The sequence below is a fragment of the Nothobranchius furzeri genome, chromosome 14 (assembly GCF_043380555.1).
Source record: "Nothobranchius furzeri strain GRZ-AD chromosome 14, NfurGRZ-RIMD1, whole genome shotgun sequence".
In the NCBI taxonomy this organism is placed as follows: domain Eukaryota; kingdom Metazoa; phylum Chordata; class Actinopteri; order Cyprinodontiformes; family Nothobranchiidae; genus Nothobranchius; species Nothobranchius furzeri.
This window is the reverse complement of record NC_091754.1, coordinates 45,606,905-45,629,199: the sequence shown is the minus strand read 5'-3', so window position 1 is coordinate 45,629,199 and position 22,295 is coordinate 45,606,905. Positions and strand designations below refer to the sequence as shown.

Sequence of the window (22,295 nt, the reverse complement as noted above, 5' to 3'; positions counted from 1 at the left end):
AGTTTCTCCTATTCTGAAAAAACAGGTGCAGATCCCAATTATTTTAATAACCTTCATCCAATCTCCCAAATTTTAGAAAACCCTTTGCAACACAGCTCTACACCCATCTTACCCATAATGACCTCTATGAACATTTTCAATCTGTCCCCACCACAGTACAGAGACAGCCCTCATGAAAATCACAAACAACCTTCTCTTTGCTGCTGAATCTGGTTTAATTTCCATCCTCGTTCTTCTAGATCTGAGTGCAGCTTTCAACACCATTTCGCACCCCACCCTCCTCAATAGACTTTCTTCTCTAGGTATCACTCAAACTGCCCTCAGCTGGTTTCACTCATATCTTAAGAACCACATTCAGTTTATCCAGTTAAAATCTTTTTCTGCACAACCCTCTCCAGCCAAGTATAACCTAGGGCTCTATCCTGGGACCCCTCTTCTTCACAATTTACCTTCTCTCGCTCCGTAATGTCTTCTGCAAATTTGGCATCCAGTTCCTTTGTTTTGTGAATGACACCCAGCTCTACATCTCCAGTAAACCTAATTAAACTCTCCTGCCCTCTCTCTAACTCACTGCCTCTCTGATATCAAATCTAGGTTCCCCGCAAATTTTCTCAAACTAAAGGGCAATAAAATGGAGATTCGTCTTATTGGTACCAAATCCATCATCTCTAAAACTGACAGCTTTTCTTTAACCATTGACAGTGCCAATGTCTACCCCTCTCCGGTGTGTTACACGACGTAGTTGAAAGAAGCATGATTTCCCAACTGCATTTATCTGAGGGACCATTGAAAATCCAACATCTAGTTTCACCCCGAAGCTGTGTTCCTCAGACTCCACAATGTTTAAGGGCGAAACTTGGAAGATTTTGGACAGATGATGCATGAGACAGGTTCCTAGGGTTGAAAAGAATCAACTCAGCCTTTGACTCATGAGACCACGTCTTCACACCAGCAAGGCAGTCCATGACTTGTAAGTCTGTGCTTCAATTCAATTCTGGGATTAATAAAGTATCTTTGAATTTAATTGAATTCAATTCAATTCAAAAATACTTTATTAATCCCAGGGGGAAATTGATTGTTGTAGTAGCTCAGAATAATAATAATAATCAAGTAATCAAAGAGTTATTGTATATTACAATGGCTGTTGGCAGGAAGGATCTCCAGTACTGGTCAGTGTTGCAGCGAAACTGAAGAAGCCTCTGACTGAAGTCACTCTTCCGTTGTCGGACAATCTTGTGAAGAGAATGCTCAGGGTTGTCCATAATTGTCTTGATTCTCTGGAGAATCCTTCTTTGCATTATCTCCTCCAGTGGTTCCACAGTTGTCCCCAGAACAGAACCAGCCTTTTTTATTAGGCTGTTGAGCCTTTTCAGGTCCCTGCTTCTGATGCTGCTACCCCAACAGACAATGGCTGAAGAGATTACACGCTCAACAACAGACTTGTAGAAGATCTGCAGCATCTTGCTACAGACATTGAAGGACCCAAGCGTCCTCAAGAAGTGCAGTCTGCTGTGTCCCTTCTTGTAAACGGCTTCGCTGTTCTTTCTCCAGTCCAGCCTGTTATCCAGGTGAACTCCAAGGTATTTGTATTCCTCAACCACCTCCACTTCTTCTCCCATGATGGAAACAGTGTTTGACTCCACCCTGTTTCTTCTGAAGTCTAAAATCATCTCCTTTGTTTTGTTCACGTTCAAGGTCAGATGATTGTTTCCACACCATGCCACAAATCGCTCCACCAGCTCTCTGTACTCAGTTTCCTGTCCATCTCTGATACACCCGACGACTACAAGAACATGACCCTCACAGAGCTGCCTGCTTTGTCCAGATGACAGTGGATTGGTTGAAGCAGCTGGATGATGGCATCTTCAACTCCAACTCCATGGAGATAAGCAAACTGCAGCGGGTCCTGATATGTCCTAGTTTGCTTATTCAGGTGGACCAACAGGAGTCTCTCCAGGACCTTCATGATGTGGGATGTCAGGGCAACCGGTCTGTAGTTGTCATTGACTGATGGGTGAGTTTTCTTTGGAACTGGAACAAGGCAGGATGTCTTCCACAGGACTGGAACCTTCTCCTGGGCCAGGCTGAGGTTGAAGAGGTGCTGCAGAATCCCACAGAGCTGCTCTGCACATGCCTTCAGTATGCTGGGGCTGGCACCATCTGGACCTGCAGCCTTGTTCCTGTTCAGTCTCTCCAGCTGCCTCTTCACCTGATTTCTAGAGACAGATAGGTGGGAGGGGGAGGTAAATGGGGCAGCAGCATCTCCTGACTTGGTTGGACAGATTTATAGAACCAGAAGAGTCAATGACTGCGTTAGAGGACAAAAGAGCTGGCGTGTGACAGGAAAATGTTGGATCAGAGGAGGATGGGATGTCTGATTGGCTGGGGACAGGCAAGGAGGATGCTGGGTTTGTTCCTGAACTCAACCTATTGAAGAACTTGTTCAGTTCATCTGATCTTGATCTTCAGTTGCTTCTGTATACTCCTCAATAATTCCCTCTCTCCCTCCTTGAAGGCTCTTTTTTTCTCATTTAGCAGATTCTTCAGTTCACTGGTGATCCAGGGTTTGTTATTAGCGAAGCATCTCACTGTTCTGGTGGGTTTGATGTTGTCCACACAGAAGTTTATATAGTCAGTGACAAATCCAGTCATGGCATTGATGTCCTCTTCATATCCTTGGGAGAGAGTCATCCAATCTGTGGTCTCAAAACAACCCTGCAGGGCTTCTTCAGCGTCCTGTGACCATTTTCTCTCAGTTCTTCTTGTCACAGGTTGCCTCTGAACTAGTGGTTTGTATTCTGAGCAGAGAAAAACTGATCTAATTGTCCCAAAGAATGTCTTGTTTTGGACATGTATGCATTCTTTACATTTGCATAACACAAATCCAATGTCTTGTATTCTCTGGTGGAGCAGCTGAAAAACTGTTGAAATGTTGGAAGTGTATCAGAGAGCGAGGCATGATTAAAATCACCAGATATAGCCACAAATGCATTGGGGTGCTGGGTTTGTAGCTTAGCGACAACAGAACTGATGGCATCACATGCATTTTCAGCAATAGCTGAAGGTGGAATATAAATGGTTGCCAAGACAACACTGGTGAACTCTCTTGGCAAATAATATGGGCGACAACTTACTGCCAAGAGTTCAACATCTGGGCTGCAGATATGACATTTCACTGAAACATGAACTGGATGGCACCATCTGTTGTTGACAAGCACTACCACTCCACCTCCTTTTCTTTTCCCGCTCCCCTTCAGATCTCGGTCTGCTCGTACAGTCAGGAATCCTGGCAGAGAGACGCTGGAATTGGGGATATGGTCCTGCAGCCACGTCTCAGTGAAACACATAACACTGCACTGCCAAAACTCTGGCTGAGTCCTTGAAAGGGCTTGGAGTTCCTCCATCTTGTTGGCCAGTGATCTCACATTGCCCATTATGGTCGATGGAAGAGATGGTTTGAATTTCCTCTTTCTCTGTCTCCGTTTTGCTCCCGCTCTGCAACCACTCTTCTTGCGTTTTAGCTCATTTGGGATTTGTGGCTTCACTTGAGGTATTATTTTAGCCTTTCCAATGTTAATCAGCTGCTCCCGATTGTAAACCAGCTTGTTGCCATGGTTACGCATCATAACAAATGCTCAAAAAGTGAAAAAAGGTAAAAAAAATAGCATTAAAAGTCCTCCAAGCTTCACAGCACCAGAAACAGAAAAGTAAACTGTCCAAAAAATACCGTTTTTTCTTGAGAAACTAGAAGAAAAAATGTCCAAGAAAAAGCAACACTTAAATATTGTCAACAGAGCTACTCCAACATGCAGCCACCCAGAGCAGCACAGTTCCGGAATAAAAAAAAAGTTTGACTCATTCATTGCCAGGTAGGTCTGAATGTCATCAGCATAGATGTGGTAGCTGATGCTATACCACAATTTTTCCCAAAGGGAGAAGATAGACAAATTAGGAGGGGCCCCTGGACAGAACCCCATGCCCCCCCCACCCCCACCCCACCCCCCCTCCCACCCAGTTCAGTGGAAGACAGGGGAAGGCACAGTCTCCCATCTGCATGCTGCATGATCTACATATCAAATTTGTGGAGAACCAGTCCAGTACGGTACCTGAAAGACCGACCCCTGATTCTAGATGGGCCAAAAGGATTTGGTGGTCGATCATCAGACCACCAGACCAGACTCAATGCTATGGTGCGGTCTGTGAGCAGATTGGAACACATCCAACAGTGGAGTTGTCTCTAAGTGAGTTAAAATCTGTGAATGGACTGTTTTTTCCAGTACCTTTGACAGGAATGGAACTTTAGAAATTGGATGCAAGTTATCAAAGTTAAAATAGTCCAGACCAGGCTTCTTCAAAATTGGCTGCACACCTGTTTTGTTTGAAGGCCATAGGAAACACACCGGTGAAAAGACTGGTGTTCACGATGTTCAAAATGTCTGAACCAAATGCAGAAACAAAAACATGCATCAACTTAGGCAGCAAAGAGTCCTCATGAGAGCCTTCTGGTTTCATATATTTAACCAATTTCTCAAGTTTATGGAAAAGAACCGGAACAAAGTTTGAGAGGATAAGAGGAGTTTAGTTCCACCATAGGAAACTGCCCCAGAGACAGAAAGCTATGCCTAATCGCATCAGTCTTATGAAATATTTTTTTTCTGGAGCTCAAAACACAGAGAAACTGAAGGGGTCAAACTATCAGATGAAGCCAATAACAATATAGTAAATGGCCTGTATTTGCATAGCGCCTCCCTAGGGTTCTACACCCCCACTGTTGTCTACAAAACAGCAGCAGGCTCAGCATAGTTTTCGATATCAAAAAGCAGGGCAAACTAGTTACACACACACACACACACACACACACACACACACACACACACACACACACACACACACACACACACACACACACATACACATACACACACACACACACACACACACACAGCAAGAACATTGGGGTGGAGTGGCAGGTTTTGAAGAACAGTAGGTATGGGCAGGAGCGCTCATCAAAAATTTTTGCTTGATGTGAACAGAGGAGCCGCGGGCAGCGTACAAATTTCATGAGCGATCCACTTCGCGGCGCTTCGCAGCTGATGTGTCTTGTGATAGTTACTGGGTGTATGTGTGTGTGTGTGTGTGTGTGTGTGTGTGTGTGTGTGTGTGTGTGTGTGTGTGTGTGTGTGTGTCTGCGTGCACATGTGCTTCTGTGCATGCGTGCATGAGCATTACCAGGTCCAAACTCTGTAGTTTGAATCCGTACACAGCGCCTCGCTTGCTGCTATTCATGTAGTTCCCGAGAGCCAAGATGATCTGCAAAAATGATACCAAGTGTCACTAGGGTTCAGGATTCTTCAAAAGTTCAATTGATATTGAAACCAGAGCAAAAATAAATCTAACAGAACCAACAGACTCACTTCCAGGATCTTCTTCAGCTTCTGAGAGGATTTGATTGACACTGAAGCAGCAATGATGGCGTGAAGTTGCTGGAAGAAAACAAAATAGTCAAAATGTTCCTTCTAACCCTCTCTTCCTCCCTACCTCACACTCCCTGCCTTACCGGAGTTAACATCTGGATGTTGTCTGAGAAGTTGCCCATGAAGGTCATGATAGTCATGCGCTGACTCAGCCTCTCGATGCGACTGAACTGCATCATGAATCGGTCCTCATCACTCAGAGCTTCCAGAGGCTTTCTGTCCCTCTCATATTGTCGTAGCAACTTCACCTCAGCTTCAGTTGGCAGGAAACGCATAAGACACTCAACAAAGTCAACAGGAACCGTACGGAGATCAAACCTGCACAGAAAAGATGGTAACATTCAAAACTACTTCTGAAGCTAAATGATTTCTGTTTCTGGTCCAGTTAGCCAACCAGCAGCCACCAGTAAATGTGTCTGATGGACTCCCTTCCCACAAAGCTATTAGAGGCCAAACCAGTGGACCCATTTAGATGTAACTTTGGAGTTCTTACTGGTTTCAGTGAGCGACATGTACTAGTTCACCTACGTGTGAATGGCACGGCAGATGACCTCTGAAGCCTGACCAGCCTTCCTCAGCGTGATGGCCAGGTTTTTGGCTCTGTTAGCCTCCAGTAGAGAAACTTTGGATGGAGCTTTCTGAGGAAGCTTCTGCCTGGCCAGAGTGAGGTCTACTGCTGGTCCCTGAGCCTTTGTTTTAAACAGCTCTTCAAACTCCTCCATGTCCAGGTTCTGGGAGACAAACAGGTAATCATCTTAATTAAACATTTACAAAATGGCAAACAGTCTTTATTCCAACAAAGAACATTGCATTCAATCTTGGTCCTCTAGAGCCACTGTGATTCAACAATGGAATCACCGTGATCCCTCTGTAATCACTGGCATTTACATTCTAAAAACAACCAGCATTAGGCGAAATCCGCAAAGTACTTTTTACAGGTATTATAGATGTTTGTAACATGTGCAGCTACTATTGGAGTCACACACACACACACACACACACACACACACACACACACACACACACACACACACACACACACACACGCGAGCGTGCGCATGAAAAAACACTAGAATGTCCATTTGTCAACCGTTTTATTTCTAGTATGTGAGTTGTGCCACACACTCACTCGAACGTTTCAGGCTCTTGGTAACTCTCATCATCACGTTGTAGAGAATCATGGTCATGGAACTCTGCAGAAGCCTGGTAATCACCTACTGGTTAAAATCAGGTGTGTTGGACCATGGAAAACTTGTCGAACAGAGGAATCAAACTCCGGTCCTTGAGGGCCACTCTCAGCATGTTTTAGTTGCTGCACCTTCTTTTAATCATCAGGTGACTCACAGGCTGAACAGATGATTCAAACATTGAATCGTGTGTGTTGGAACAGGCAAACACATAAAACATGCTGGATAATTGCCTTTGAGAACCTGAGTTTGAGTGCTCTTCTTTAGAAGATGAGGGTCGTGGTCTTAGAGGACCAGGGTTGGACACCACTGCCTTAAACCTTCACCAGGGAGGACTGGGGATGTGATTAATAAATCATTTCTCATTAATAAAGGTATAACTACAAATCTAAAGCTTGTTAGTTTCTTTTTTCTTGTTTGAACTGGTGAAACCCCTTTAAAGGGACACAAAACATCTTTTTCTGGAGTTACGTGGATTACTGAGCGTCTCCATTAGCCACACGTAGAAGCGCCTGCTCTTGTTTGGTTACCTGCAGGATGGACTCATCGTCAATGTCATTGAAGATGGTTCCATTGATCTGACTTGGCTTCAGCGCAACCCAGTTCAACACTGGCATCCTGAATTTGGTCTGGATTGGTTTTTTTATCTTCACAGCTGTAAATGACAGACAGACAGGGAGAGAAAGAGATATCTGAGATTCTTTCTTATTGTGAATTAAGATGACTGTGCAGAAACCAGTTCAGAAATCTGTTGTTTAAAAGAGAACAAAATGTAATTTACTGGGGGTCAGAATTCAAATACCTGTGCATCACGCTTAATTTGTCACTAAGGTCCAAGAGCCACATTAAAGTAATATCCGATACAGTGAAAATCAATTTAAACAACTTTAAACAAATACGACCAACTATAAAATTTGATCGAGCTAAACTGTTTTTAAATTCAATTATTCTGTCACACATGGAGTCACTTGTTGGTTACTGACAGGTGGAAATGATGTAAGGTCATAGATTCTATAAAAATGTAGCATTAAGGATTGGCTACATATACATTAAATGATCGATAAGATGTGATATTCCATATAAACATGAAATATCAATCTGATTGGTCTTTGAAGGTTTAATCAGAAGACTTTAGTTTCTTTGACTTATTCAAGGACCATAAACACACTTCGTATTTATTCAGACAGTCAATTATATAGTTTATAAAAATGTATTTGTTTTTATTTCCCTAAACTAATGACTATACAAGACAGGGTATGAATGAAATGATGGAATGTAATGGATGGATGATGGAATGGAAGCTAGATGTTTTAGCAAAACCTTTCTTAAGTATCTTCTTTCTTAAGTAGTTTCTTAAGAGAGAGTTTGTGGAGTCTGGGTTGTAAAATCAATTTGACTGTATGGTTTTATAAGCTAAGTAAAATGATCATGATGAATTATTTCAACAAATATATTGTGAAAAAAGATCTCTAGAGATGGAAAATGGAAAATGTAGGAGAAAAGGAGGATAAACTTCTTTAGTAAATGTTCACTGATGAGTTTTCATGTTTTTGAAATTACAAGTGAGGTCACACACACAAGTTATGTTTTCTTAAAACAGTGTTTTGACTTTAATCTGAAAATAAGTCAGTGTTTTATTTGAACTTTATTTCTCAGTGGCAATATCGCCCTCTGCTGCCCATGCCCTCTCCGCTGATCACAGTGTCCCATGAAGGCGTGCAGACTCCTTCGTCCCTGTTCATGGTTCTGGGACGAAGGAGTCTACATGCTGGACCATTCATGGGACACTGTGATAAAAGAAAGTGACGCCACCAACATTCGGAGGTTTTCCTGACGAAGACGCCAGTGACGTAGAAACATGTCAGCAAAAGTAAAAACAAACACTCATCACACTGTACAATGAAGAACTAAAGAAAATGAAATCAGAAAACAAACAGTATGAACATAACAAAGAATAAAAATCAACATGTCTGTCATTGTCTGCATCAATAACCACTCTCTCAGCTCTAGGTTTCCGCTGCATCAGATCATATACTAACTCACTCCAGAGTTTCTGCTTCTTTTTGGCTCACATCCTACCTGTGGAGCTCAACCACCATCAACATGGATCATTATTCCTCCAACTTCAGTCTTCAGACTCAGTCTGTCTGAAACAATTTTCATTTTCAGGACATTCTTAACCCCCTCAGGATAACTCCTACTACATGTCTCTTTCCATCTATGCCTTGGCAAATAAAGTTAAACCATTTCTTAAGCTTGTAGCCTTGCTACATCTCCATCATGTCTGCTGAACACGTAGTACATCCACCTTTTTTTCTCTGCATCATGTTCACCAGCATTTCCAACATCTAGCCTTCCTACTTTCAGTTCCACAATGTTGCCTTTTCTCTTCTCGGTCTGCCTATGAGCATACCTTTCTGTTCTACCTTGTTGACTAACAGTAGTGTTCCACTGATAGCAGTCATTATTAACCTGGGTCTTGACTAATTCAGTGTGAAATCTGTTTGTGATTCACATTTTTGACTTGGCTCACGATTTACCTAAGATGCCTTTACTGACAATGCTCTACATTTGTCCAGACTGGCCCATTTGGCTTGTGACCTCTTATGGTTGCATCATTATTGATAGCACAATTTATCTAGATAGGATCTTTATTTTGGAACCTTTGGGGTCAAAAGTGCATACTATTTAAAAAACTAACTGAAATATGCCTTTAAATGATCTATTTTGTTACTGGATCATTTTTGCTTCAGAGTGAAGAAACAATAGGACCAGAAATGGTTGAACAATGGAGAACTGACAACTGGAATCAGCTGTGACTGGTTTCCAGTTACCAGGTGTTGGTGGGATGAAGTGTGTAAGGTGGTGTTTGAGTGAATATAAAATTATTTAAGGTTCAACATACAGAATAGCTTTAGAGGACCCTCTGTAGGCAGAACAGGAGAGAAGACAACATGTTAGCGTCAGAATAGGTTACTGTTATCATGGTGAACAACTGAGAATGATGCATTTTCTAACCTGCAAGCCCAGAGTTAAAGATGACTGTCGGTGAGCCCCCTGTCCCTGGTAGAGGGGGGGCCACAGGAGGAGGAGGCGGCATGGGCCCAGAGGAGAGCTCACTGGTTCGACAGGGTGGGGGAGGAGGAGGAGGTGGGGGAGGAGCAGGAGGTGGAGGAGCAGGATATGGTCCATTTGATACTGAAGGAGAAAAGACTTTTTATCTGGCAATAGTAGTAAAGAATACAAAAACAAAGTAAAGAAAGAAAACAATCTTTTATATAGCGCCTTTCGAGATAAAAATCAAGTTTCACAAAAACAAATACAAACAAACAAAAACAGGACTTAAAGTGTAAAAAGATTTCAAAAATGATGTTTAAATATGTTTAAAAGGAGAGAGAAAAGGAATAAAAAAGAGGAAAATCAATGGATCCCGGGAAAGGCGGAATAAGAACAGAATAAGGAGAGGGTGATGAAAGTCACACCAAAACCAGCTTGAACAAGTGAGTTTTCAGCTGCTTTTTAAAGGAGACCACTGAGTCCACTGATCTCAGGCTCAGGGGGAGAGAGTTCCAGTGTCTGTGGGCCACAGCAGCAGATGATCTGTCACCGTGGTCTTTAGCAGAGTTGGGAACGTTACTTTAAAAAGTAATTAGTTATAGTTACTAATTACTTTGTCAAAAAAGTAACTCAGTTACTTACCGAGTTACGAGATTATAAAAGTAACTAATTACCAAGAAAAATAACTACTTAGTTACTTTTTCATTAAAGAATGCAAGAAAAATGGGTTCCCCTCTTAATTAAACTTACTTAATTTACTATAAATTACTACAATATAGAAATATAAAGGACTAATGACTGGAACATAATAAAATGTCCAAATGTCTTTTATAAACCTGAATAATTTAAATAAATAAGCACTTAACAGGAGGAACTACTAACAGGAGCATTACACTTATCCAGACTATTAAAAGGTCACTGTGTCCAATCAGCTAACATTTAAAATTGCAAATAGAAACCCTGTAAAGGTTCCCGAGCCTTTAAATGGTCTCTCAGTCTAGTTAAATTACAGAAATAAATGTAATTTTGTTCAGTATTTTAATGTTTCCAGCTTCACATAATTGTGTGTTTTTAGTAGCATTTCTGTTGCTGCTAATCTAGTAATGGTTAAATAAATAAATAAAATCCTTTAAAATGACACTAGAAGAGGCACAAGCCTGATGGAGGACTGACATTTACTAACTTGGGTCAGACCCAACCACAGAAGAGCTGAAGCTGGGTGGTAAACACACACAGGTAGTTCTAATAACACCTGAGCTCCATGACGTCTGAGGCTGATGCATCAGTGTTACAGCGGGACTAAAGACATGATCAGAAACAGGTTACAGCTGGATGATCTAGGAAGGTGGGAGATCAGGACGTCTGAGCGGTGAACAGGTGAGCGGACCTTCGGGACGTCCCGCTGCCACGCTAAGAAGGGCACTGCTGCAGATCCACACCTGCAGCCGTAGACTATTCATCACGTCTTCCTCATTCTTCATGGCCGTGAAGCGCTTGGATGAAAACATCTACCTCTTTAGATCCTGATCAGCTGATGACAGCTTCAACACACTGCACTGCTTAATGCACGCATTTCCTTATCAGTAACGGAAACGATCGTTTTGATGAAAGAAGACGGTAATTAATTAGATTGCTCGTTACTGAAAAAAATATTTTCAACGGCGTTATTCCCATCACTGCTCTGTTGGGTCTACAGCATGCAGTGACAGTGAGAACACTGAGGGTCTCCGCCCACCCGGCCAATCATCCTCGTGGTTGTAAGTGTGTTACCGACACCTCTCTCTCCCTTGCTGCAGCTGAAGTGTGGCGGTCAGAAAGCCTCACACTGTTGCTCAACGTTCGACAAGCACATAGTAACGCACAACCTTCCGTCCCCAGTAACGGCGTTGCAACAGTGGGAAAAGTAATTAATTTGATTATTCCGTTACCTAAAAAAAAAAAAGAACGCCATTAGTAACGCAGTTATACTTAAACAGCGTTATTCCCATCACTGGTCTTTAGCCTGGTGCTGCGCAACCACTAGGCTTTGGTCACTGGACCTTAGGGACCTGCTGGGGGTGTAGGGACTAAGAAGATCATCAGTGTAAGATGGTGCTTGTCCATGTAAGGCCCTATAGACCAGAACCAGGATCTTGAAATGAACCCTGAAGTTGACTGGCAGCCAGTGAAGCTGGAGGAGAAGCGGGGTGATGTGGGTGTGTTTGGAGGACTTGGTCAGAAGCCGAGCACAGGCATTCTGAACCACCTGTAGACGGTTCAGGGAGGTTCTGCTCAGACACGTGAAAAGAGAGTTACAGTAGTCTAAGCGTGAGGAGATGAAGGTGTGGAGAACTGTCTCAAGTTCAGAGCAGGACAGAATGGGACTCAGCAATGTTCCTGAGATGGAAGAAGGAAGAGCCAACAAGAGAACTGACATGAGAATCCAGGGTGAGAGCTGGGTCAAAGGTCACGCCAAGATTCCTGACAGAGGGTTTGGTGTGAGAAGCAAGCTGACTAAGATAGTCTCTGACTTTGGGAACCAGCTTGTCTGGAGCACAGATGAGGATCTCAGTCTTATCTTCATTCAGCTGAAGAAAGCTCCCAGCCATCCAGGCTTTAATAGAGTCTAAGCAGGTGTGTAACAGCTGCAGCTTAGACATCTCATGGGGCTTAAAGGAGATGTACAGTTGGATGTCATCTGCATAAAGATGGTAGGAGATCATTTGAAGGAGCTCAGGATGTGCTGCAGAGGAAGCAGATAGAGGAAGAAGAGCAGAGGCCCCAGCACAGAACCTTGTGGGACACCATGGGTAAGGGAGGTGGTGGAGGACCTAAACTTGGAGACGGCCACAGAAAAGGAACGCTCAGAGAGATAAGAGGAGAACCACTCAAGTGCAGATCCTGATAGGCCTACCCAGTCTCTCAGCCTCGCCAGTAGCAGGTGATGATCAACAGTGTCAAAGGCTGCAGTCAGGTCCAGCAGGACCAGAACAGAACAGTCCCCTGGATCACTGTGAGTCAGAAGGTCATTGGAGACCCTAAGAAGAGCTGTTTCAGTAGAATGAGCTCTACGAAAACCTGACTGGAAGCTTTCATAGATGTTATGTTCATCAAGAGCAGCTGTGAGTTGTTTAACCACAACCTTTTCCAAGATCTTGGAGATGAACGGAAGTTTAGAGATGGGTCTGAAGCTGCTATGGAGAGAGGGGTCGAGACTCGGTTTTTAAAAAAGCGGGTGGATTACAGCGTTCTTAAAGTAAGCAGGGGCCCGACCAGATAAATAATAATAATAATAAACAATAGATATTTATAGTTTTAAGTGGGACAGGTTAGGTTAATGCTACATTACCTTCTTCACCTACATAATTAATTACAATTTACCAAGAAAGTGATGCTTTGATTGGGCGTAGATAAACACACCTGTGCCTGGCATTGGTGGAGGTGGTGGTGGAGGAGGGGGTGGAGCTGGCATGCCTGGAGCTCCACCCATTCCTGGTCCTATGCTGTGATAGGCTACTGTTTCAGGACTGCAGAAATCAAATAGCCAGTTAAAAGATGGAGGAGCTGCAGAAGAAACATCACAGAAGTTCCACTTCTCACCTGGGTGACAGGTTAGGACAGGGTGGGGGTGATGGGGAGGCAGAGTCAGCCACACCACCATCTCCTTCTCCCCGTTGTGGCTGAGGAGCTCCAGGTCCTACAGCCAGTTGGGTTTCCTGAGCCTGACGCTCCATGCGACTCTGCCGTCGGATTGTCTGGTCTTTTTCACGAACCATACGCCGTAAGGTGTGCACCTGAGAGTTGGCATTGGCATACACTTCCTGTACAGTGAACAAGTGAGGCAGTAGATAATGTGAGATTGTTGCACGAAGACTTCCTTTCCATGGAGAATATTTTTATGGTTTCCATGGTTATGTCACTGACCCGGAGTTGGTCCAGCTCTTTGTTAGTCTGCATTAGCTGTTTCTCCAGTTCCACAATCTTCAGCATTGCTTCGTTCTCCACATCCAGCAGACGCTCTGACATCTGTCGACAATAACCCCTTATTGTTTTCATGACAGTAAAAGGATTTAGAACAAGGGCTAGATGCTAGTTTAATGGTTTGGGTTGGACCTTGGGCTCAGTGGGAGACTTATCCTTAGACTAAATGGTTGATGTGAAGTGAAGGGGTTTCTTCACGAAATGTATTTTTATTCAATTGCAAACTTCACTTTTTTACACTTCTTTTTTTGTTTCTCTTGTGAAAAAATGTCCCATTCAATTCATCAACCCTGTAAAAATTAGGTTTGTTTGCTAGCTTGGTTCTTTTAGCAACGGACAAAATCATGAACTTGGGAGTGTGGATCTAGGGGTGGGTGCCTTTGAAATTTGAATCAATATTAGACCAATTCCTGGTACCTAGGAATCGATACTGGTACTTAACTGTACCAATTTTCAATACTTTTGAGTGTTTAATAATTGTTTAATCTCTTTTATATATATATATATATATATATATATATATATATATATATATATATATATATATTTTATCAATATATAGCCATGTTTGATAAATTTCACAACAAATAACAGACAACTGTTTGTATTTTATCATTGTAGTGTTGATCAAAATTCTTCAACACCTTTAACCTGAAAACCTTTAACCACAACTGTTTCTAAATGATGCAAAAATTATACCAAACTCCATGTACTCCTATTTCTCTTCTATGTCCTCTGGAATAACACTCATGAGGAGACCATGTATTATAAACTTCAAATTAAACTAAAACAAACTTTGATACCATATTATTGTTTGTATTTTAATACTGTGGGGTTTCACAGACTAAAAGCCAGCTCCATGTCTCTGTTCCTCTCATTTCACCTCTGGACAAATTGTGTGGTGGGCGGGTCCTTTTAGTTGTATAAACTGCAAATTAAACTGAAGCAAACATATTTGCTGTGAACTAAATTTACAAAAGGAATGTATCTTCATTCCTTCTGCCGTTCTTTTTCAAACAGTTGACTTTTCCTTATTGGAAGTCGGAATTTCTGTCTTCCAATAAGGAAAAGTCAAACACACCATTACATTAAGTGAAGTGGACCCAAATTTTAGAGCACTTTCTCTCTGTCATGCTGTTTGCGCTGTTTACAGTTTGCCCACAGTGACTGACGACATTACGCTCTTGCGAATGCACTGCTGTCTATCTTGGCCAATCGCTGTCTTGAAAGTTCTTGTCACGGAAGAACAGGTACCAAAACAAGGCACTGTTTCATATCACGTAAATTGGTTTTCGGTAGAGACCACAGGATTCGGCTGGTACCTAAAAAAGTAACAAACTCGGTACCTATCCCTATGTGTATCTTCCATATTGCAGACTAAGCTGTTAACCGTAGCCTTCCGTCAGCTGTATTACATGCCGTGTATCATATGAATCACTGTGAAGTCGTGTCTGTTCCTGTTGATATTTAATCATTTGATGAGACCACAAACTGTATGTGTTTTTGCCGAGAGTCTTACTGTGTTCAGACTCTCTTCCAGCTCTTCAACTCTCTCCAGAGCAGCAGTTTTTGTCTCGGCATCCTCCAGTAGTGTTCCAACATCAAACACATTGTCCAAATATGCCTGGATCTGAACTTGGAGTCTGTCACTCTCTGTGTGCTTTAATCTCTGTAAGAATATAGATGAAACAAGGTGGTTTAGGAGACAGGAAAAAAAACATTCTGATCAGTTCACAACTTCCGAAAACATGAGTGAATGACGATAAAAAAAAGGGTCTCCATTCTCATCAAGTAATAAAAAATGCAGTTCCCCCTTCATCCACTAGAGGCTATTTCCAGAAATGAGCAAGCCAAGTTCACAGCAGAAATGAACATGTTTACGGCCTGGTTCAAAAAACATTTTGGGTTTAATAAGTCTAGTCTAGCATTATGACAACTCTGAGCGAGGTGAATTATATTTTAATTAAATTATTTAGATGTAATTACAGCTTGAAATTGTGAATAATTAGTAAATTGCCTGTATTTGATAAAGCGCCTTCTAGAGTCCTAGAACCCCTCAAGGCGCTTTATAACACAATCAGTCATTCACACACATTCACACACTTTCACACACATTCACACACAAGTGGGAATGGGCTACAATGTAGCCACAGCTGCTCTGGGGAGGCGAGACAGCATTCTCTGGTCAGAGTCGGGATCGAACATGATGCAACCTTCTGATTACTGGAAAAACGCTCTCCACCTCCTGAGCTACTGTCCCATGACTTAACAGCACATGACTTAACTGACGAAATCTCCACGATCTTTAAAAATTAAATGATGGAACTGGATTGCAATGTGGATTGAGATGTTAACCATGCATATGAAAGATTTTCGTCTAGGCTGTGCAAAAGGTTCAGTGAGTTATCCTGAGTGTTTTTTTCATTGTGCAGGTTGAAGTGAGCTGACGGGATGCCAGCAGGAGAACGTGTTGTTGGGGCAGGGCCAGATAAGGAATGGCGATGGTGGGGGCAGGGCCGGGTGGGGAACTTGCACTGGTTGGCTTGGAACCAATCCCCCACAATGCGGGACAGAAATTGAGTGCAATACGGAAGACAAATAAATTGCAGTTCCACCCTCATCAGCTGGGGACTGGTGTCAGAAGCGAGCAAATCTCATTGACTCCCATGTTAAAAATACCAATTTCACAGCAGAAATAAACATGTTTACAGCCTGGTACCAAAACATGTTTTTGTTTTAAATGATCTAGTTTACACTCATGACAACTCTGAGGGGTGAAGTTTTTTCTCATTCTTCTGTTTAAGTGTATTAAAAGCCTAAAATTCTGTATAATTAATGAGCATCAGACCCACATGACCACAGAGCTAGCTCTGTGGAAAGGCCTCAGTAGAGCCTCGACCTCGCCTGAAAACTGGTCCGTCATTTTCAGTCTCTCAACTTAGACCATTAGCTGTGCCATTTGTGCATTCTTTTTTGGATATTATGTGTGCAATTGTTGGACAAAATGACTTGCTGTGGCATTAATTGCAATAATAGAGCGTCCAAGGAGTCTCCACTTCATTTTTTTCGGTAAGTAAAATTATATTTATGTATTTTAGGTCACTGCCGAGCTGAGCTTAGATTTTAACATGTACTGTTTAACCATGAAATTTAAATGTAATAGGGTAAAACCCAGTGCATTTAACATAATGCTGCACTTTAGAAAATGGGTTGAAATATAACATGTTGTTGGAGCTGGGTTCCGACTATCGGCTTGTGGAGCTCTCGGGAAACCAATGTTTTCCACCCGTTTCTCCCCTCCCCGCAGCTCGGCGCATCTCTGTCTGATCGCGGCTTCTATCTGCTGTGCAGGCTGCCGGCTTGTGGAGCTCTGGGATGGAAACCTTTCCACCCGGTTCCCCCCAGCGGCAGCTCTGCGCATCTCAGATCGCAGCGGCGCTTGGCTGCTGTGCGGCTGCCGGCTTGTGGAGCTCTCTGGAGACCTCTGTGTTCCACCCAGTTTTACCCAGCGGTCAGCCCGGCGTATCTCTGACTCAGAAGCTCTGGTGTTGTGCACAGTTAACTCCGGTTGTAGCTAGGTTGCTACCTCCGTTAGCTTAGCTCCCACCTCCGTGTTAGCTTTGGGTTAGCTTCAGGTTAGCTTGTAGCTAGTTCGACCGGGTGTCGTCAGTTGATCCCAGCCTTACAGCCCCACCCTCAGCTCCACCTCTCTTCCCTTTTGTGGAATTGTCTGGGCTTGACGGATCCTGTGACACGGTCAAAATGGCGGTGGTGGCCACCTCCCATTTTTCTTCAAAAACGTGTTTTGGAGCCTATGGAAACCCATTGTCCATATACACGTATATGTCGATGCTTGGAACCCGTTAATAACTGCTTGCAATTCTAGTTTATATTGTGTCTATAACGCCAAATCATGACAAGAGCCATCTCAAGACACTTCCAAAGTAAACATTCCAATACAGTTCAGTTCATTAAGCCTATCAATTCAGTTCAGTGAGTAAAGCCTACTGGTTGTGCAGCGCACCAGTTTAAAATCCAAAGGTGACAGATAATTTTCTGTGGTGGCCCCCAGACTCTGGAACTCTCCCACTGAGATTGAAGGACTTGGGGGTCTCCTATAAAAAGACGATAAAAACTAATTTGTTCAGGCTGGCTTTTGTGTGATCTCCTGTTCATCCTGCTCTTCCTCAGTAAATTTTCTTCATGCTACCATTTCCAGTACTGGGCAAGTTATTAAACAACTGTAATGTACTTTTTATTTCTTTTTACACTCATTTTAAAGCAATCTGTCTCCTCTCAATTCTCCAGACAAACTGCTGCCTGGATTTCCCACTTTTTCCACATCATGACCCACTTTTGAACTAAGCATTTCGAGGATCTACCCCTCACAAAAGTCACAAAATATGCACTGCATGCCTGCAGCAGTGAGGTGTAAGCACTGGCACACAGATTCTGAGCTCCACTCAGGCAAAGCGCGTCAGGCACAAATAAGAGAAAAAGTACCAGAGAATATGACTGGACATTTTTTATTTTTGGTGGTGTGACTTTGTGGTTCACCACATGATCACCACTCTGCTGCTCTCTGCTCAAAAAAAGTGCTGGTGCGTTGAGAGCCCATAGAAATAATATAATATAGGTGGAAAATGGATAAAGTCTTCTGTACGGCTTCAAGGAGATTCTGGTCCACCATCCAGCGCCTCAGGAGGAGAAAGCAGTGCGCTACCAACACTGTTTATAGTGGGGACGGTGTGCTGCTGACCTCTACTTGGGACGTTGTGGATTGGTGGGCAGAATACTTTGAAGACCTCCTCAATCCCACCGGTTTCAATGAGGAAGCAGAGTCTGGTGACTTTGAGTTGGGCTCTTAAATCTCTGGTGCTGAGGTCACTGAGGTGGTTACAAAGCTCCTCTGTGGCAAGGCTACAGGGGTGGATGAGATCCGTCCGGAGTTTCTCAAGGCTCTGGATGTTGTGGGGTTGTGTGGCTGACGCGGCTCTGCAATATTGCGTGGACATCGGGGGCAGTTCCACTGGCCTGGCCGACCGGGGTGGTTTTCCCCCATTTAAAAAGGGGGATCGTTGGGTGTGGTCCTACTACAGGGGATCACACTTCTGAGCCTCCATGGTATGGTCTATTCAGGGGTTCTGGAGAGGAGGGTCCATTGTATTGTCAAACCTCTGATTCAAGAGGAGCAATGTGGTTTTTGTCCTGGCTGTGGAACACGGGACCAGCTCTATACCCTTAGGGGGATCCAGGAGGGTGCGTGGGAATTCAGCCAACCAATCTTCATGTGTTTTGTGGATTTGGAAAAAGCGTTTGACCGTGTTCCTCAGGGGGCTCTGTGGGGGGTACTCCGGGAGTATGGGGTACCAGGCCCTCTGATAAGGGCTGTTAGGTCCCTGTAGGACCGGTGTCAGAGCTTGGTCCACATTGGTGGCAGTAAGTCGATCTCGTTCCCAGTGACAGTTGGACACCACCAAGGCTGCCCTTTGTCACCGATTCTGTTCATTACTTTTATAGACAAGATTTCTAGGAGCAGCCAAGGTGTTGAGGGCATCCATTTTGGTGGCCTGAGGATTGGGGATCTGCTTTTTGCAGATGATGTGGTCCTGTTGGCTTCATCAGAACGTGATCTTTGGCTTTTGCTGGAGCGGTTCGCAGCCGAGTGTGAAGCACCTGGGATGATAATCAGCTCCTCTAAATCTGAGACCATGGTCTTGATTCGGAAAAGGGTAGAATGCCTTCTCCGGGTCAGGGACGAGGTCCTGCCCCAAGTGGAGGAGTTGAAGTATCTCAGGGTCTTGTTCATGAGTGTCGGAAAGCTGGAGTGCGAGGTCGATTGGTGCTGCGTCTGCAGTGATGTGGGCATTGTACTGGTCTACCGTGATGAAGAGAGAGCTGAGCCAGAAGGTGAAGCTCTCAATTTACTGGTCAATCTACGTTCCTACCCTTGCCTATGGCCACAAGCTTTGGGTAGTGACTGAAAGAACGAGATTGCGGATATAAGTGGCCGGAATACGTTTTCTCCGCAGAGTGGCTGGACTCTCCCTTAGAGATAGGGTGAGAAACTTGGCTATCCGGGAGGGGACCAGAGTAGACCCGCTGCTCCTCCACATCGAGAGGAGCCAGTTGAGGTGGCTCGGGCATCTGGTCAGGATGCCTCCTGGATGCCTCCCTGGTGAGGTTTTCTGGGCACGTCCAACCGGGAGGAGACCTAATGGGAGACCCAAGACACGTTGAAGGAACTATGTCTCTCACCTGGCCAGGGAATGCCTTGGGATTCCCCAGAAAAGCTAGTCAAAGTGGCTGGGGAGAGGAGAGTCTGGGCCTCTCGACTTAGGCTGCTGCCGCTGTGACCCAACTTCGGATAAGTGGAAGAAATATTGATGGACGGATGGAGGTGGAAACTGGACCTTTTTTCTGACTCTCCTGTATATAGAACCCTGATGAAAACCCACATTTTTATTCTGGGTAAAAAAGTTAATTGAAAAGCGCATTACTGATATTTGTACTGAGTAAAAACTGGCCAACTTTCTTCTTGTAATGCCTTACATTACTGCATTACAGCAAAAAAGCAATACATTACAGTAATTAATTACTTTTCCTACATTTCCTCTCCACTGTCATTGCATGCTTGCTTAGTATGAGGATTGCTGTACTCTGACACTAGTCAGTGACTCGATGCGACCTGCTGGGTTCCTTATATTGGAAACCTTTTACTGATTGGCTTAATGAAGCGACCTGTATTGGAATGTTCACTTTGTGAAGGTCCTTGAGACGACTCTGGTCCCGATTTGCAGCTATAGAAATAAACTTCAATTGAATTGAATTTTTGTAAATTTTTACTCCAAGAACTGGCTGTTTCTGTCAATTCTGTATTTCCCTGTCTCCCTTATTTACTGCTCCTTATTTGCTTTTGCGATCCACTAATTGTGTTTTCTTTAACAAAGTTCATTAGTTGTCCAATTTCCTCCATCAAGTTAAGTAGCATATGTTTTTTTATTTTATTTCCAACTCTGTTTGTCTAACGTGAAATTCTGCTTTTTATTTCCTTCACCTCCTACTCAACTCTGTTATTTACTTTTTTGGGTGAAATTCTCCACTTGTTTTTGCTATTCATTGTGTTCCCTTAGCTTGTGTTGAAGCCTAGGCAAGGTTCACCTGGATAAAAGTCATCTGGATCAGAGTTGATGGATTGTCTGACTGAATTGTCATCCCAGTCCACCCCTGTTGGTAAGATTTAAATACCTGTACAAAGGGGCCTACACCTACACATGAGTCAAATGAAGGTCAGAGGTCATGACACTGGCTATGATTAGTTGTTACCTCCAGGTGATCCTCCAGGTTAAGCTTGGTGAAGTCATATTGCAGATGGACTCTGAAGTTCATGTCCTCCACTGAGTGCACCACAATGTTAATGAACTGCATGCAGGCAACCTGAAAAGTTTCCATGGCAAAAGAAAAGGTGTTAGTAACCTGACTATTCTGTGAATGTGTCTCTTTTGAGAAGATAAAAGTTTACTACAACCCCTTACCAAAATGTGCTGTAAGGGTTATACATTAAGTAAATTGCTTGTATTTGATATAGTGCCTTCTAGAGCCCTGGAACCCCCAAGACACTTTACAATACAACCAATCATTCACCCATTCACACACACATTCACACACTGGTGGGGATGAGATACATTGTGGCCGCAGCTGCCCTGGGAGGCGAGGCTGCCGAGCACTGGCGCCACCGGTCCCTCAGACCACCACCAGCAGGCAGCGTGGGTTACCGTATTTTCCGGACTATAAGCCGCTACTTTTTCCCCACGCTTTGAACCGTGCGGCTTATAATGAGGTGCGGCTTTACTGAAGATTTTCCTTCACCTGCAGGGGGCGCTTTAGCAGAAAGTGAAACAGGTGGAAGTCAAAAGTGGAAATGGAAGAAAGTGCTCATTTTAATTTAGCACACGCAAGAAGCCGGCACGACGAAGAATGTTTTTCAAATCCATACCCCCTCATCATGGTAACTACATGTATGAGTTCATAATGATGCCGCATTTAAGTTGAAGGCCATCGATCTGGCAGTAAAGGAGGGAAACAGTGCTGCTGCACGTAAGCTTGGCATGAATGAATCCATGGTTCGGCGCTGGAGACGGCAGCGGGAAGAACTCATTCAAGCCAGCTTCACTCGGGGATGATGACAGCAACACGGACAGCGACACTGACATCGCCACAGAAAAGGTATGTGACGAAGCTCTTCTGAGGCCGTTCAACTCCGACACTGAAGAAGAGGACTTTAATGGCTTTAGTGCGCAAGAGGAAGATGAGAGCGAATGACTTCTTCTGGTAGGCAAGTGTGTTTTATTTACTAACCAGCCATGTTTTGTGTGCAGTTTTTATTTTCTAATCATCCAGGGCTTATTGATGCTGTGTCAGCGCTGTTCTTTTCTTCTAAACAAGCAAATTACCGGTAATAACGTGTCAGTTCTGTTTTTATTTTATAACCATCCAGAAATATGAATGCTATCAGTGCTGTTTTCTTTTCTAAACTTGCAGGCACGTTCACCCGTGTTTAAAATTTGTTTAGTTGAATTAAAACAACAACGAAAAACCTCCGTGTAGCGTCGTTCTG

General features: G+C 43.5%; 1 protein-coding gene across 2 annotated transcripts in view; it reads right to left on the bottom strand.

Annotated features, from left to right (window-relative positions):
* LOC107380841 (formin-like protein 2) overlaps positions 1-22,295 on the bottom strand; it is a 49,412-nt gene that overhangs the window by 10,530 nt on the left and 16,587 nt on the right. Inside the window, exons 11-22 of one of the 2 annotated variants that reach the window (XM_015952210.3) lie at positions 21,005-21,115; positions 15,198-15,347; positions 13,622-13,723; positions 13,298-13,518; positions 13,118-13,224; positions 9,680-9,859; positions 9,567-9,587; positions 7,192-7,316; positions 6,003-6,205; positions 5,558-5,792; positions 5,415-5,483; positions 5,230-5,310 (exon numbers count right to left, since the gene is read on the bottom strand). In XM_015952210.3, coding sequence (XP_015807696.1) covers positions 5,230-5,310; positions 5,415-5,483; positions 5,558-5,792; positions 6,003-6,205; positions 7,192-7,316; positions 9,567-9,587; positions 9,680-9,859; positions 13,118-13,224; positions 13,298-13,518; positions 13,622-13,723; positions 15,198-15,347; positions 21,005-21,115 — 1,605 coding nt within the window. The remainder of the gene's footprint in view (positions 1-5,229; positions 5,311-5,414; positions 5,484-5,557; positions 5,793-6,002; positions 6,206-7,191; positions 7,317-9,566; positions 9,588-9,679; positions 9,860-13,117; positions 13,225-13,297; positions 13,519-13,621; positions 13,724-15,197; positions 15,348-21,004; positions 21,116-22,295) is intronic. The other variant, XM_015952211.3, reaches the window with a different exon arrangement.